This window comes from Marmota monax, unplaced genomic scaffold, assembly GCF_021218885.2.
Source record: "Marmota monax isolate L192 unplaced genomic scaffold, Marmota_monax_Labrador192_F-V1.1 WCK01_AAM20220418_F8-fsc00404, whole genome shotgun sequence".
Classification (NCBI taxonomy): Eukaryota; Metazoa; Chordata; class Mammalia; order Rodentia; family Sciuridae; genus Marmota; species Marmota monax.
In genome coordinates, this window is record NW_026694380.1 from 477,169 (window position 1) to 493,124 (window position 15,956).

At 54.7% G+C, this 15,956-nt stretch overlaps 2 protein-coding genes across 6 annotated transcripts in view; one reads left to right on the forward strand and one right to left on the reverse strand.

Annotated features, from left to right (window-relative positions):
- The first annotated feature begins 87 nt into the window (after positions 1-87).
- LOC124109369 (steroid 21-hydroxylase) lies at positions 88-5,925 on the forward strand. The gene is made up of 10 exons (XM_046467960.2): positions 88-3,054; positions 3,136-3,225; positions 3,339-3,493; positions 3,604-3,699; positions 3,796-3,897; positions 3,993-4,079; positions 4,229-4,429; positions 4,660-4,838; positions 4,917-5,020; positions 5,144-5,925. The coding sequence occupies exons 1-10, from the start codon at positions 2,853-2,855 to the stop codon at positions 5,404-5,406; spliced, it is 1,479 nt and encodes a 492-aa protein (XP_046323916.1). The 5' UTR covers positions 88-2,852; the 3' UTR covers positions 5,407-5,925.
- Positions 5,432-15,956, reverse strand: part of Tnxb (tenascin XB) — a 57,098-nt gene continuing 46,573 nt past the window's right edge. For all 5 annotated transcript variants that reach the window (XM_046467954.2, XM_046467952.2, XM_046467950.2 and 2 more), the window contains 18 exons: positions 14,342-14,659; positions 13,658-14,008; positions 12,802-13,089; positions 12,117-12,395; positions 10,421-10,708; positions 9,207-9,515; positions 8,615-8,950; positions 8,279-8,401; positions 8,015-8,158; positions 7,699-7,818; positions 7,465-7,608; positions 7,241-7,371; positions 6,990-7,122; positions 6,753-6,904; positions 6,545-6,641; positions 6,294-6,455; positions 6,056-6,219; positions 5,432-5,725 (listed from right to left, as the gene is read on the reverse strand). In XM_046467954.2, coding sequence (XP_046323910.1) covers positions 5,624-5,725; positions 6,056-6,219; positions 6,294-6,455; positions 6,545-6,641; positions 6,753-6,904; positions 6,990-7,122; positions 7,241-7,371; positions 7,465-7,608; positions 7,699-7,818; positions 8,015-8,158; positions 8,279-8,401; positions 8,615-8,950; positions 9,207-9,515; positions 10,421-10,708; positions 12,117-12,395; positions 12,802-13,089; positions 13,658-14,008; positions 14,342-14,659 — 3,641 coding nt within the window. In that variant the 3' untranslated portion in view covers positions 5,432-5,623. The remainder of the gene's footprint in view (positions 5,726-6,055; positions 6,220-6,293; positions 6,456-6,544; positions 6,642-6,752; positions 6,905-6,989; positions 7,123-7,240; positions 7,372-7,464; positions 7,609-7,698; positions 7,819-8,014; positions 8,159-8,278; positions 8,402-8,614; positions 8,951-9,206; positions 9,516-10,420; positions 10,709-12,116; positions 12,396-12,801; positions 13,090-13,657; positions 14,009-14,341; positions 14,660-15,956) is intronic.

Consider the following 15,956-nt stretch of genomic DNA (forward strand, 5'->3'; position numbering starts at 1 on the left):
TTCTGGGTTCTGGGGGGCCAAGGCCAGATTTGTATAATCTTGGACTCTCAGAGCCTGGGGACCCTTGGACTGGCCACCTCTGCCAGAACCCACCCTGATGATGACTCACTAGACCTTAGTCATCATGGGACCACCTCAAGCAGAACTGTGACCCAGCAGCCTGTTCCTCAAGGACCAGAGTGTACCCTGAGATGTTCCCAAGGAGCTCCATCGCCCAATGTCATCAGTCACCTGGGCCTTGGGCAGGGTTTGTGCTCAGTTGACACATCACCTCTTGCCAGATGAGCTGTGTCCAGTCCCGTGTTCCTACTCTGACCTTGTGCAGTTGGCAGTCCTGGGGTCTGTTGAATTTAGCTGAGTCCTAGTCTGTTGAAATCCTGTTGACCCTTGATCCTGTTATCAATAGCATTAGGTATCTTAAGTTGTGCAATCCGATGATGATGTCTTCATCTGGGCACTGATTTTAAACAAGCCCAAAGGCTAACTATGATGTATTTGTTAATACTCTGAAGGAAATGATCATTCTACTGGGGACAACCCACTCTACTCTGTTTGCCTAGCTTTCTCCCACTTTGGTTGAACCCTTGGGATCTTAAGCGGTGACCTTAGAAATCCACCCAGGGGAATTTACTGAGATCAGTTTTGATGCCAACTGAGACAGTCCAGCAGCCCACCATTCAATCATTCAACAGAAATTCACAGAACTCTAATTCCATGCCATGCCCTGTGCCAGATGCCAGAAATATAGCCATCTGTTCCTCCTGTGCCAGAGCACCCACCAGTGCTCAGCCTGTGGCCAGCTCACTGTTGGAGGAAGCAGAAATGAGAATGAACACTCCCCATCCTTTGAAAAGTGTGATGTCAGGGAGCAGTGTGGTCCTGTGGGGCATCCATTCCAGTAAAGGAGAGTGCCAGAGAACCAGGGAAGGCTTCCTAGAAGAGGTGACATAGAAATTATGTTCTGAAGGTTGAGAAGGAGTGCATGTCATTCATCATATTTGGGAGTTGGAGTAGGGGTGGAGCTGTCCACCAGTGTGTCAGCTTTCCACATCAGTCTCTTTTCAAATGGAGCCCCCCTCTTCTTCCATGCAACATCAAGCAGTTCTGACCTTCCTTAGGACTTCAGCACTTCCTTGGATTCTGCTTAAGTGACCCTCTTGTTGCCATTTCATCTCTCCCTAAGCCATTCTGCATGATGGCAGCATAAACTCATTTGCCAGTAGCTGCAACTGTGACAAGACACAGCTCGGGCCCAGGAGGTCGACCATGAAGAGGACGGCAGCTGTCACTGCCAACTTCAGAAGTCCCACCCTTCTAGTCTCCCTTCAGGGCAAGGCATGAATCTAGGCTGAGCCTGAGCCTCTTTTAGGACTCCAAACAGCAGGGAAGGTCAAGCTAGTAGGTGGCACTGCTGGGATTTCAATTGGGGCTCTCTAGCAGCACAGCCTGTGCTCTGGATAAACCCCCAGGGGAGAGGGACCCCCTGGGTCCCAGGAGCTATCTGCAGAGATAGAGAGTTAGGGGAAAGCCTAAGCTCTTACCTCCCAGGCAGCCCTCTTTTCTAAGCCCCCAATTACCTCCTCACAAAAGTAGTCCCTGATAGTTACTTGATCCAGTGAAAATCCATCCCTTAAGACTACAATTCCAGAAGAGGAGTAGCCCCTGGTCAGTTTTGGCTATTGTGCTGCTTCCTGGACTTTGGTATTGATGCTCAGTAATGCTGGGAATCCACACTCTTCTTGGTCTGACCCTGTAACCTGTGGACCCTGGCACCAACAGCAACCCCTCTCTGCCTGCCTGGAAGCATGTCTCTTCTCTGCCAGCAGGGGAGAGAGGGGAGGAGTGACAGAGGAGGCAACTGCCACCTACAGGAATTTTTTTTTTCTGCCTCCTATTCCTGGTCTTCAAGGCCAGAGATCCCTTCCTTGCTTTCCTGTTGTTGGGTTCTGCAAAACATCTCCGTATTTGTATAACAATTCTTATCTTTATCACACGAGTTTAGGTGTGTTATTTTTCTTTGGGACCAAAGAGAGATGCCACTAGCTGTTAAAGGTACAGATTATGCAGCCTGATCACAAGCCTGAATGCTGCCTCTACCACTTTCCGATTGTTCTGGTTTTTGGGGAAGCCACTCAGCCTCTCATCTTAGGTTCCTTATCTATAAAATGGGAACAATACTAGTGTTCTATGTATAGCATGTCTGTGAAGGGTTACTTTATACAGGGAACGCACATAGAACAGAGTCTGCTACATATTAGGTGCTCTAAATGATGACCCCTATAATTCTTTGCCTCCTGGACACTTCTGATAGTGCAAGAGGCTCTATTAATAATTTCGCAGGGACTACAGGTATATATTTGGATGCCCCAGGCAAACTAGGCCATATGGCCACCCTATCTAAAAGTAAAAACAAAGAAAACCCTATTTTCATCTCATTTGTCCTTCAAACAATCCTGGAGGGACACAGTAGGCAGGGACTGTTATTTTTCTCTTGGAGACAAATTTAAACCAGTAAAATTGTCCAAGGTGGGTATGGAGGGCGAGGGCCTGGGCTGGGGATGGACACATTGACCTGCATGGCTGACATGGAACTGGAAAGCTGATTCTGGATGAAAAAGGTCAGGGTTTTGTTTCCCTTCCTATCTTCTTGATAGATGGTATGTCCTTTGAAATGTGATATCTCCAAGGTCTATAAGACTGTCACCATCCTGGGAATGTGTCACTCTGTGGGTAGGACAGTGGGAAGGGTCCTGAAGGTGGGGGCTGGAAGGCTGCCAAAATGACCCAAGCAACAAGGCGGGGGCTCAAGAGTTATAAGTGGTTGTGACAGGGCCTCGCACAGGTCTTCAGCCATGCTGTTTCTTGGGCTGTTGTTGCTGCTGACACTATTGGCTGGCAGCCGCCTGCTGTGGGGCCAGAGGAAACTCAGGGGCTTCCACCTCCCTCCTCGTGCCCCAGGCTTCCTGCACTTTCTGCAACCCAACCTCCCCATCTATCTGCTCAGCCTCACTCGGAAACTTGGGCCCATCTACAGGCTCCGCTTGGGGCTTCAGGGTGAGTGCTCACTCCTTCCTTGTCCCATAGGAGGCTAGGTGGGGTCCTGCCCTTCCTGACACCTGCTTGGGCTCCCCCCAGATGTCGTGGTGCTGAACTCCACCAGGGCCATCGAGGAAGCCATGGTCAGAAAGTGGGTGGACTTTGCTGGCAGACCCCGAGTACCATCCTGTAAGAGCTGGGGGCATTCTTGAGGGAGAAAGGGACTTGGGAGGTAGGAGAAGTTCAGGTCCTTGGCTTCTGTGGTCAGTTCTTACCATCCATCCCTGTGATTCCCACTGCAGACAAGCTGGTGTCTCACAACTATCCAGACCTGTCACTAGGGGACTACTCCCTGCTCTGGAAGGCCCATAAGAAACTTGCCCGCTCAGCCCTGCTACTGGGTGTCCGTGAATCCATGGAGTCCCTGCTGAAGCAGCTGACTCAGGAGTTCTGTGAGGTGAAGCTGGGCTCCTGCAGCCCAGCCCTTCCCATGGGTCAGGCTCCCCTCTCTCATAGTGCCCCTTTGCTCCCCTGCCAGCCTGTGTAGCTCCTGCTCTTCCCCCACAGCACCTCAGAGTCCAGGCCAGTGCCCCTCTAGCCATCCACAAGGAATTTTCTTTCTTTGCCTGTAACATCATCTGCTGCCTCACCTTTGGAAAAAAGGTAAAGGTTGCCCTCCCTTCCCTTCCATCCTCCCCCTCAATCCTTCCCTGACCCTTCCTTGGTCCCAAACTGAAAGTATTCCTTCGTTTCTGGCAGGATGACACCCTGGGACATGCCATTTATAATTGTGTTCAGGATGTCATGAAAGCTTGGAACCACTGGTCTGTCCAAATTTTGGACTTGGTTCCCTTCCTCAAGGTGAGGAGGTGGAGTCCAGACATGTAGGTGGGGCTAGAGGAATAGGCCTCCTTCTCAGCAGCTCACTCTTGCCTCCCCCTTCTATCCTTGTCCAGTTCTTCCCCAACCCAGGGGTCTGGAAGCTGAAGAAGATCATGGAAAAAAGGGACAAAATTGTAGAGCAGCAGCTGAGGCAACACAAGGTGGGAGTGACATGAATGGACCAGGCTCCCTTCAGCCCAGGCCGGTGATGCTACTGCCTCAGCATCACTGCTGGGTCCACCTTTGGACCTGCTGCCCCCACACATCCCTCCCCGAGCTGGGAACTCAGTCACTCCCCCACCTTCTGCAGGAAAGTTTGGTGACAGGCCAGTGGAGAGATATGATAGACTACATGCTCCAAGAGCTGGGGCGGCCGAGAGAGGACAGTGGTTCTGGACAGCTCCTTGAAGGGCACGTGCACATGGCCGTGGTGGACCTTTTCATCGGTGGCACTGAGACCACAGCGACCACCCTCTCCTGGGCTGTGGCTTTCTTGCTTCACCACCCTGAGGTGTGCGCCAGGGGCGGGCAAAAGGTTCCTTCCTGTCAGCTTGGCCAGGGTCAGAAGATCCCAGCTCCCTCTTCTCTTAGTGCTGCACCCTGGCAGGGGCTACATTCATCAAAAAGAACACAATGGCTCAATATCTGGGTATCTGGAGGGAGTGGCTGGAGGTCAGGCAGTTGTGAGTGGGCAGCAGCAGAGCTTGGTCCCTGGTCTCCAGGCTTACCCTTGCCTCACAGGTTCAGCATCGACTGCAGAAGGAGCTGGACCTCCAACTGGGGCCCGGGGCTTCAAGCTCTCAGGTCCTATATAAGGACCGAATGCGACTGCCCTTGCTCAATGCCACCATCTCAGAGGTGTTACGCCTTCGGCCTGTGGTGCCCTTGGCCTTACCCCACCGCACCATCCGGCCCAGCAGGTGAGTCCCAAGGGTTAGGGATGAGTGAGGAAGGCCTGAGCAGGGTCCTGGTCAGCCTCTAACACCACCTTCCCTCAGCATCCTTGGCTATGACATTCCTGAGGATACAGTCATCATCCCTAACCTCCAAGGTGCCAACCTTGACGAGATGGTCTGGGAGCGGCCACAGGAGTTCTGGCCTGGTATGTGGGGGGCCAGGTGCCAGGCATGGAGGTGAAGGAGGAAATGGAGGAGGCAGAAGAGGAGGTGGAGGAGGCTCATAACAGCTAAAAACCTCCCTGTCCCATCCACCCATCTGCTCACAGACCGATTCCTGAAGCCTGGCAAGAACCCCAAAGTGACATCCTTTGGCTGTGGGGCACGCGTGTGCCTAGGAGAACCGCTGGCGCGTGTGGAACTCTTCATGGTGCTGGCCCACCTGCTCCAGGCCTTCACACTGCTGCCTGAGGGTGCCCTGCCCTCTCTGCAGCCCCAGCCCTACAGTGGTGTGAACCTCCTGATGCAGCCTTTCCAGGTGCGGCTGCAGCCCCGGGACCTGGGGGCCCCAGGGCATGACCAGTGCCAGTGATGGGGCAGGATCAGTGCCAGCCAGGTGCCTCAGTTTCTCCTTTATTGCTCCCATAGAAACCCCTCCCCCTCCCCCCTGTAAACATGATGCTGTGAGGTCACAGGCAGAGAAGGCTTCCTCTGGTGGCTGGGAGGTGGAGGCATCCCTGGCTCTTCTCTGGGTGTGACCCCTCAGTGCTCGGCAGTCATACTGGGGTGTGAGAGAGGTGGGCAGCAGCTCAGCCTCCCCCTACAGGGGACCGATAGCTTCTTGGTCTTAGCTTCATTTCCGTAAAGGGTACAGAGAACTCAAAGCCCTTCCAGTGGTACCAGCTCACTCCCTGGGGAAAGTTTGGCAAGAGTCAAATCTGGATATCTCATCTGTCCCTACCCCTGCCCCTTTAGGAAGTGATTCCCAGAGATCTATCCACTCTCCCGGTACCCTGCCCACCTTCCATTGCAATCCTCAGCTGCCCAGGACTGAGGTTTAATCCTGAGCTGGCCTTTTTCACCTAATAAATCATCTTATTGGGATAACTCAGCAAGGTTGACTTTATTATCCCATTTCACAGATGGGGCCCTGAGGCATGAGCAACTCTGTCACATCCTGGGCTTCACCCAAGCAACCAAGCCCCAGTCACTGCAGCCCTGCTGCCTCCCCAGCCTCTTACCTGGTGGTCCACTGTGCTCCCATAGAGCCCATTGAGGTTGGCATAGTGGCAGTTCCTGTACCACCATGCCCCACGGTAGGAGACAGCGCAGGAAATGAGCAAGTTGTTGGGGTCTCGATCACGGGCCGAAAAGACACTGCCACTGTGGTAGCTCATGGAGTCCCCTGGGCAGGGCATGAGAAGGAATGGTGAGGTCACTCCTTCCCACTCCCTCTCCCAGGCCTGGGCCTGCTCTTACCTGCGGTGCCATGGTAGCCCTCCAGGTGGAGGCGGTAGTTCTCAGCAGCTGATCCTACTCGGAAGGAGTCATACTGGGCGAACACAGCCTCATCCCCAGCCCGCAGGTCCACACGCATGGAGTAATCACCAGCCTGTGTCAGGCTGTGTAGGGCTTCATTGCCTGGGGGTAGGGGTGGGTGCTTCATCAGAGACCACATGTCCACAGGGCCTTCATCCCCTCCCTAGTTCCCCAATCCCTGAGGCACTGACCCAGCCAGAACTCCCTGGAGATGTTCCCAAAGCCATGGGCATAATCCTCCCAATCCCTCCAGAAGTCTGTTTGTCCGTCCATGCGGCGCTGGAACACCTGGGAGGCAGATGGGAACAGCATTAGTCTCTGGCTTCAGGGGCAGCAGTCTCTGCCCTACACAGATCCCTGGGGTGTGAGAGAGGAGGGCAGCCACCAGCTGGCACCCACCAGCCAGCCGCCCCCATCGGTCTCCATGTCACAAAACACATTCAGGGGCCGCTCGCGATTGCCATTGAGGAAGATGGTGGTGGTTCTCGAGGTGCTGGGCCCATTCTGCATCTCCTCCCCACAGTCCCTGGGGAAGGGGATCCGCAGTCCACCTGGGGAGAGGAGTGTGAGAAACCTGTCCTTTTTCCAAACCTTAGACCCTGCAGCCCACCCAGTGCGGGCCCCAGTTCTGGGTACCAGTGGTGAAGGAGGTGGATACTGGTGGTGTGAGGCTTTGGCCCCACACAGCCTGGAGCCGTGCATTATAGTAGGTAGAAGGGAAGAGGCCAAGGAGCCGGTGTGAGGTGATTCCCGAGGGGAGCAGGATCTCCTGTGGGACAGACAAGACATAGGTCAGGGGAGGGAGAGACCTCCTGAGGAAGCCAGAGCCAGCACCTCCGAATCAATCCAGGGAGAGGAGGTAGCCAATAGGGTAGGGGTGCGGGCACCTGAGTCTGTCCACCAGGGGTGTCAAAGCTGAGCAGGTAGCCTGTGGGTAGGACTTGGGGCTCAGTCCAAGTGAGCAGCGCTGTTCGGGGAGTCACTTCCTTGGTTTCCAAGTCCAGGGGAGCCTTCAACCCTGGGAGGGGAAGATGGGAAGAGATAATGGGGATGAGGCCTGCCCGGCTCCTTTGCCCTTCTCCTTACCCATTTCACATACCCCAGGCTGTACCTGTGGTGAAGGTGATGCTGGCTGGGGAGGTGAAGTTAGGTCCCCGGAGGCCGCGCACAGTGGCAGTGTAGTTGGTGTGGAGCACCAGGTCGCGCAGGGGGTAGTCCACAGCACTGCCCGGGGCGGAGTCCTGCAGAGATGGGGCTGGGAATGGGGGTGGGTGTCAGCTCCTGCCATTCCCTGCTCTCCTACCCCCAACAGTCCCATGTAGAGGGAGTCTTCAGCTCTGCTCACCCCCTGGGGCTGTGACCTGGACGTTGTATTTGTCCACGGGGTTCTGGGGGGGCTTCCAGTGCAGCAGAGTGGATCCCTCAGTCAAGTTCAGTGCTCGCAGCTCAGTGGGGCCATCAGGAACTGGGAGAGGGGAGGGGCTCAGAGGGGTCTCCACCACTGTCCCTACTCCTAACCTTCCCGAACTCACTGGCTACTCCCTTGTCCACAGTCAGAGCTCCAGTGTCTCCCCTCCCTTCCCCTTGGGTTCCTTCCAGGCTCCTACCCACACCCTCATTTTCTCTCCCTCCACCTGCTGCGCTGGCCCAGTCCCTCTCACCAGTGGTGAGGAAGCCTGTGAGAGGCTCACTCTCCTCAAAGCCGCGGACAGAGACCACTGTCACCTCGTAGCGAGCACCTGGGATCAGCCCCTGAATTTTCTGGGTCTGGGCCCGGCCATCCACCTGCACACTCTGCGGCTCCCCTGAAATCATATTGGGGGCTAGGAGGTTACCCAGGGAACTCCATAGCAACTGGGGGTGGACAGAGGGCAGGGGCCGGAGAGATGAGAGAGCAGATGAGGACATGGGCAGAAAAGCGTTACCTCCATCTGCCAGCTGGTAGGAAACTTTGAAGCTGTCCACCCTGGATGTTGGTGGCACCCAGCTGACCATGGCTGAGGTCTCCCCAATTTCGCTGAATTGGAGGTCACGTGGACTCTCCAGAACTGAGGATGGGAGCAAGGGATGATGGTGAGGGCAGGGGCAGGGAGGTTCCCTCCCTTTCTCCTGGGCCTCCTGGCTCCAGAAGTGCCCACCACACCTTTTCTTAGGAATGGAAATTGCTCTCAAGAATCCTCCATGCCTCCTACGCACTCCCCAGCCTCCCTCTGGCTGAGGTACCAGGTCCATTTTAGTGGGTGCCCCAAATGGGGCCTTACTTGGGCTGAGGGTCCGGGCAGTGCCTTGGATGCTGTCAGCCTTGTGAGGCCCTCGTAGCCCATAGAGAGTAAGGCTGTACAGGGTCCCAGGGCGCAGGTCTCGGAGCACCGCTGAGCGCCTCGTCCCAGGCACCATCAGCTCCCGTTGCAGCAGAGGACGTGGATGTGGCTCCAGGGTGCTTGGTGATGGAACCCCAAAGCGGAGTAGGAAGGAATCAAAGGCTCCAAGTGGGGCCTCCCAGTTGAGCCGTAGCGAACTGGTGGTCACATCAGTCACTGACAGATGAGACAGGCGGGGCCCTGGGTCTCCTGGGGTCAGACCAGCAGGAGGAGGCCCTGGGAGGAACAGATGGGAAAGAAAAGTTGGAAACAGATACACACCAGCCCAGTGGCCCTCTGCCACTGCCCTGGCATATTTCTCTGTCAACAGTAGAGCTGGTAAAGGACTCCTTTAGTGGCTGCGGGTAGGAGCAGAGCAAAGAGCTGCCCCAGAGTCCATTGGCCTGCCTTCTCCTGGACACCACCTCAATCCCTCAAGTGATCCCCATTTCTGGGGGCCCCCTTACCCGGCTCAACCCAGGCCTGGCCCCACCTGTGGTGCCCTCTGTGGAGATGGGCCCTCGACGCATCCCTTCATGGAGACCATAGAGGGAGAACTGGTAAGAGGTGTTGGGCTCCAGGCCTGAGATGAGGACCTTGTTCTGATCACCATCCACAAGCAGGGCCTGGGGCTGCCCATCTGTGTCCAGATACTGGACCACAAAGGAGTCAAAGGGGCCCCGGACCACACTCCACGACAGGCGCAGTGAGTCTGGGGTTGCCTCGGTCACAGCCATCACCCCCAGCTTCGGTGCTTCAGAGGGCTCAGGGGCTTCTGGGGCTGGTGTGTCCTCTTCTGGGGCTATGTGGGGGGATCCCAGAGAAAAAGTTAAGTGGAAGTGCCACAGGGCTCTGCTTTTTCCATCTTGCTGGCCCAAGGCCGGGGTGGGGACTTTATAGTTCTGATTAGGCTATCAGGTAGAGAGAAGAGAGGGGCTAAGTTCTTCTAGGACTTTCCATCTCTTAAATCTGACTTATTCCTGACATGCCTGAGGCTTGTTCCCTGATTGGAAAGCTGCTGTGACCTCATCCTCTTTCCAGGTATCCTGTGCTGTGTCTGGATCAAGTACATATTTTCCCCTTCCCCACCCAATCCCATCCAGCCTCTCCTCTAGATGTCTGCACAGGCTTCACCCTGTACTGACTGCCTGGCAATCATGGGGCTTGGGGCTTGGGACACATGGTATTCTTTCTGAGAACAGCTGAGGGTGGACCGGGCTGTGATAGGCCAGTCACACCAGCTGCCTCTAACCTGGCAGACCTGATGTGGATGTCAGTGACCTCTGGAAGAGGAGCCTGCCCCACAAATGCAGCCACATCTACTGGCTTCTGTGTCCCTCATCTGTTGTGTTTCCCAGTGATTTTCCATTTGAGGAAATGCTCCTGCCTCATCCATGGCAGGAAAGTTTGCCCCGGTCTGGAGGTTAACATACCCCAACAGAGTAGTGGGGGGAAGCCACATGATGGAGCAAAAACTGGGGTCAGCAAGTAAGGGAACCACCACCAAGACCTTTCCTTCTCGCCTGTCCTGGCTCCGCTTTTGTCTAACTCTGTAATCAATGGCAGTCTGACTTAGTGGCAAACTTTCCTTTTCCTTGGGCCCTGGTCAAGGCTCCCTCTCCTGGCCTGTCCACTCCGGTCAGTCTTTAGCACAAAAGTGCAAGGAAGCTACCTGCTAGTGCCAAGCAGGACAGCCTTAGGCCTCACCTGTCATTCTCAGGACGGAGACTGGGCCCAGGCGCTTTCCTCCAACTAGTCCATAGAGCAGAAACTTGTATTTCCTGCCAGGTTTCAGGCCCTCTATGGTGACTTCAAGCTGGTCTGCAGCCACAGGCACTGCCTGGGACTGCCCGTTGGTGTCCTTATACTGGACTAGGAAGGAGTCAAAGGGGCCCTCGGCCACAGTCCAGGACAGGCGCAGGGAGTCTGAGGTCTCCTCAGTCACTGCTAGTTCCCCTAGGCGCGGTGGGGGCTGCCGGGTTTTCTCCAGGGGAGCTGTGGAGAGCATAAGGGAGAATCCTTGTTAAGACCTGCCTGACCCCGAGCCCTGAGGTATAAGGGTCTTGGAAAGGTCCCCAGGTTGTCTCTGGGACAGCCACCTAAGGATAAATAGGCCTGCTTTGCAGGATGAGGGATAGCAGCCCGGTCCTCCCTCTGGAGGCCACTGCCCACCCCCCTTCCCATCTCTGCTCCCTCCCTGCTGTGTTCAAGGGTACAATAAACATAAAAGATCATCTCACCAGAGAAGGGTGGTACAGAGGGGGACCTTAATTTCCTCTGACTTCTAGCCTCTGAGCAGGGCTGTGGTCAAAGCTGAGAGACTCTCAGAGGGTGTCTGGATTGTCAGACACCCCCATGTGGGAGACCTGGGTTGGGCAGCCAGGCAGCTCACAGCTTCTGTCACTGCTCAGCCTTATCTCCTGCCATGGCCATCAGCCTGAACCATCCGCCCACCTGCTTCCCCAGTCCCACACTAATCCTACTGGACCAGGGCAGCTGGGGTAGGGCAGAGCTGGAAGAACAAAGAACAGAGAAAAGGAAACTCTCCCATATGGGGATGGCTGTTGATAGAGATCAGAGGAACCCATATGTAGTCTCAAAGTGAGAGTTTGGGGTAAAGAAAAATGGAGTCTGGTTGGGCACAGTGGCACATGCCTATAAGCCCAGCAGCTCAGGAGGCTGAGGCAAGAGGATCGTGAGTTCAAAGCCAGCCTCAGCAATAGCAAGGTACTAAGCAACTCAGTGAGACCCTGTCTCTAAATAAAATACAAAATAGTGCTGGAGATGTGGCTCAGTGGTTGAGTGCCCCTGAGTTCAATCCCCAGTACCCCCCCCCCAAAAAAATAATAATGGAGTGTGGGGCCCCAAGCCCTGACTGGCTGGCCAGGATGACTCATGGTCCTGGGAGTGGGTAAGGGTCAGTGACCCACTCCACCCTTTTCTCAGGGGGCTGAGTCATGGGCTCAAGGATACCAGATTTTTCCAGTCTTTCTTCAGCCAAGCCCTCCCTTACTTTCCACCTCTTGCCTCAGGGTTGGGATGGAAGAAGAAGGATGGGCAAACTGAGTGCCAGTGGGGATTATTCATCACCATCACGCAGGTGAGGAAGCCAATGTCCATGGCCACATGGCTGGAGAGGGCTGAAGTTGGAATCTGAACACAGGTCGGCCCAAAGCCTACTTCTTAATCCTTCAGCAGCAGTTTATGAATGAAGGTAATAGTGCATATGAAATGCTCACAATTGTGTTTAGCACACAGTAGGGACTTTCTTTTGGTGTTATGGTTGCTATGCCCAGGCTGAAGAGAGAATATATTTCCTGGGAAGGCCATGCTGTCAACTCTGGGCTCTCAAATAAGAGGCAGCTCTGGAAAGGGCAGGAGGCAGGGCCAGGGGCTTGCTTACCTGTGGTGCCATCAGCAGAAAGGGGGCCCAGCCGCTTCCTGCCTGCCAGGCCATACAGCAGGAACTTGTATTTCCTATTTGGCTCCAGGCTGAGGATGGTAACCTTATGCTGGTCTGCAGCCACAGGAACCACCTGGGGCTGCCCATCCCTGTCCTTGTACTGGATCACAAAGGAGTCAAATTCGCCTTCAGGGACCGTCCATGAGAGGCCCATGGAGTCAGGGGTCACATCTGTCACTGTCAGCTCTCCCAGGCGGGGAGAGGGTTTCTTGTCTGGGACTGGAAAAGAGAGGGAGCTGTATGGAGAGTGATGGCCACAGAGATGGAAGCAGAGAGATTGCTGTGTGTGTGTGTGTGTGTGCTATGCTCTATGGTTATGGAGGACATGAGGGAGCAAATGGACCAGGAATAGGTATAAAAGCACTGCAAAAAAAAAAAAAAAGTCAGCAAAGAAACTAAGGGTCTCCTGGAATGGGATGTAAGCAGGGTAGGGATAATGATGGGAGTGGCGTGGGGGAAGAGAAGCTCAGGGTCTGGATTTCAATAAACCTGATAAATAAATGGGTCCTGAGGTCCTAAGGTCTGGAGTGTGAGGCACAGAAATATGAAATCCCAAAAGTCACCACAAGGGGGCGGAGCAGGCCACGAGCTCCAGAGACAAAGGTGGCCTCTGTCCTCCACTCACGGGTCTTGACATCCACAGAGACTGGGCCATGGCGCTTCCCATCCAGGAGTCCAAAGAGCAAGAACCTGTACTTGCGGGCGGGGTCCAGACCCGAGACAGTAACCTCACGGAGGTCTCTATTCACGGGAACTGCCTGGAGCTGCCCCTGTGCATCCTTGTACTGGACCAGGAAGGAGTCAAAGGGGCCCTGGGCCACGGTCCATGAGAGGTGCACAGTGTCCAAGGTCACAGCTGCCACAGCCAGGTCCCCAAGGTGGGGCTCCACGGGAGTCTGGGTAGGGAGGGAGGCTGGAAGAGAGCAGAAGAGGCTGAGGATAGAGGCAGGAACTGCTCAAAGGGAGACGGTTCTTTCCCCATAACCTCTTCCCTGTATCCCAGGCTTTGCTGTAGGCAGTTCACACCTGAGAGTGCACCTAACTCCCAACAAAGTGCTAATAAAATTACCACCCCACACTGCAGGATCTGAGGCCACAGGGGTTAAGAAAAGCTTGCAAAATCACAGTTAGTACGCTTGGAGGCAGATTCAAATCTACACAGCCCAAACCTGGAGCACATTTGGAGTCATTAAAATATCCAGTCATGGAACCTGAAGGTGCAATTAATGAGAAATAGAGTGACTTAGAAGTTCTGGATAATGGAGGGAGGAGGGAAGCCACAATAAATGGGGCATGGACTACACGCCCATTTCACCACAAATTAAGTGATAAATAATATTCAATTCAAGGACAAGCAACATCATTAGTAATATTTAAGAAAATAGGAACCAAGAGGTCCAGTGATAAGGTGTTGATATCCAAAAAAGAACAAAGAAAAAAACAGAGGGGACCCCAGAGTGAAGGGCCCGCCCCTTACTTACAGGTCACCCCGACAGCAGATGCAGGACCCACGCGGTGGCCCTGGTGGAGTCCATACAGGTGCATCTTGTACTTGCATCCAGGCTCCAGGTCCCCCACAGTGGCCTCTCTGTCCTCTCCTCCAATACGTACCACCTGGGGCTGCCCATCCCTGTCCTTGTACTGGATGGTGAAGGAGTCAAACTGGCCCTGGGGCACAGTCCAGGAGAGGCTCAGGGAGTCAGGGGAGGAGCCTGTCACTGTCAGCTCCCCCAGGAGTGGCTCCTCAGTGGACTCTGGGGCCTCTGTGCTGGGTTCTGTGGGCCTGGGGGTCTCCTCCACCTCTGTGGGGCTGGGGGTCTCCTCCACTGCAGCTGAGAAGGAGAGACAGAGAAGGTGAAGCAGGCTCTCTAGGAGATGCACTCAGGTCTTGGGGAGAAGGAGAGAGAAGCCATGGCCACCACTGGCGGTACTGAAGTCAGTTTAGACAAGTCCAAGTTCATCCTTGGGGCTGAGAGGCCCTGCTCAGTTGACAAGCATGCCCAAGCTCAAGGTCAGCTGGATGGAACTGGGGGCAGCTCCCAGCACAGCACAAGTCCCTGCGGTCCTTCCCTGACCAGTACAAATGTTCCCTGCTCAGCTGTTACCCAAGAGTGAGAGTCAATCTCCCACTGGGTCCCACCCTGGGGGTCCCAGCATCCACTCACTTGTTACCCCAATGACAGAGACGGGGCCTATGCGCTGGCCACTGTGGAAGCCATACAGGTGCATCTTGTACTTGTGGTCTGGCTCCAGCCTTGAGATGGTGACCTCGTCCTCATGCCCTGGCACCCGCACCACCTTGGGCTGCCCGTCCCCATTCTTGTACTGGACCAGGAAGTGGTCAAACTGCCCTTCAGGGACTGTCCAGGAGAGGCTCAGGGAGTCAGGGGTGGCATCTGTCACAGTCAGCTCCCCTAGGCGTGGCCTGAGAGGAGGCTCGGGGGTTGTGGTGGGTGTTACTTGCGTGGTCATTGCTTCATCCTCTGCAGAGGGACACACACACACATACAGGGACAGTGAGATCTCTTCTGCCCTCTCAGTTCAGAAGCCAAAGCAGCATTTACAACAAATAAAGCACCAAGGAGCAGAATGATGCTGGCCATGGCACCACTGACATGTCCCCTTCCTGCTCCTTCCACATCCCCGTTCCTAGCCCTCACCCACCATCTACTAACTGCCACCATCTATCAACACCCACATAACTTCTCCTCCCTCCAGCACCTGCCTCTTGAGAAGGGCCCACTTGGTCACTGTACCCTGGGCCTCCCTCCACTGGGGTCTCCTGGCCACCTTCTCATCCGCCTGGTTCAGGTCTTTGCTCCCAAAGAGCCTCAGAACACCCCACCCAAGCCAGAAACTGGGGAGTGCCCTGGACCTGTCCCTCTCCCAGCTGCCATCAGACTCGGAGGATGTCCCAGACTCCTTCCTAAGTTCCTCTAGCTGCAGGCCCTGGGGTGGCCACTGTCTCTTCTCACTTGGATTGTTTCTTCCCTATTGCCCTTCCTGACTCTGGGCTCACCTGCACCCGCCATATTTAACATGGCCTGAGCTTGGTATGTTCACATCAGATGCCAACATTCGGCAGAGAACTGGGCAACCATACCCCTCAGGCCTCCTGAGCTTCTCCCATCTCTCCACCCGTACCTCAGGGCCATCCCTGTACCTTGAAGATATCTTATAAAATCCTCTCTTGTGTGCCATGCTCTCTCTATCCTCATGTCTCTGCACCAGTTGGGACATTTACCTGATACCCACTTTCTAAAGCTGTTGCCAGGCTAATGCCTGATAAGCTTCAGCTCCCTGTAGGCATGTTAGCTTGGGAGTCCCTGCCTCATTCAGGCTCATCCCCCTCTACTGTACTTTCTGGCTTTCTGCCTGTCACCCTGAATGTGAGCCCAACAAAAATGTGAACTTGTATATGTCTCTTTCAAAACTTTACCCTGAGAGAGAAAAAAGCAGCAATGTGAGCTAACAATGTGAGCTGCCCACTCTCTCTCAGCTGACCTTGCTTGCTCAAAGCTGGCCTGGCACAGCTCAGACCTATGTGGTCCAGTTGAGCATAGATAGTTTAATGGGTCATCCACATAGACATCTGTCACCAGAATAGCTTAAAAACAGAGCCAGCCTGGAATCATGTCTCCACACACAAACTTGAACATTCACCAAACCAAAGACATGACCCAACAGCCCCATCCAGCTAATCTGAGTGGTGGCTGCTGATAGAGTCCCAACTTTGGCCTCCTTCTAGAGACCTCCCCACAGATAAGACTTGGTAAGATT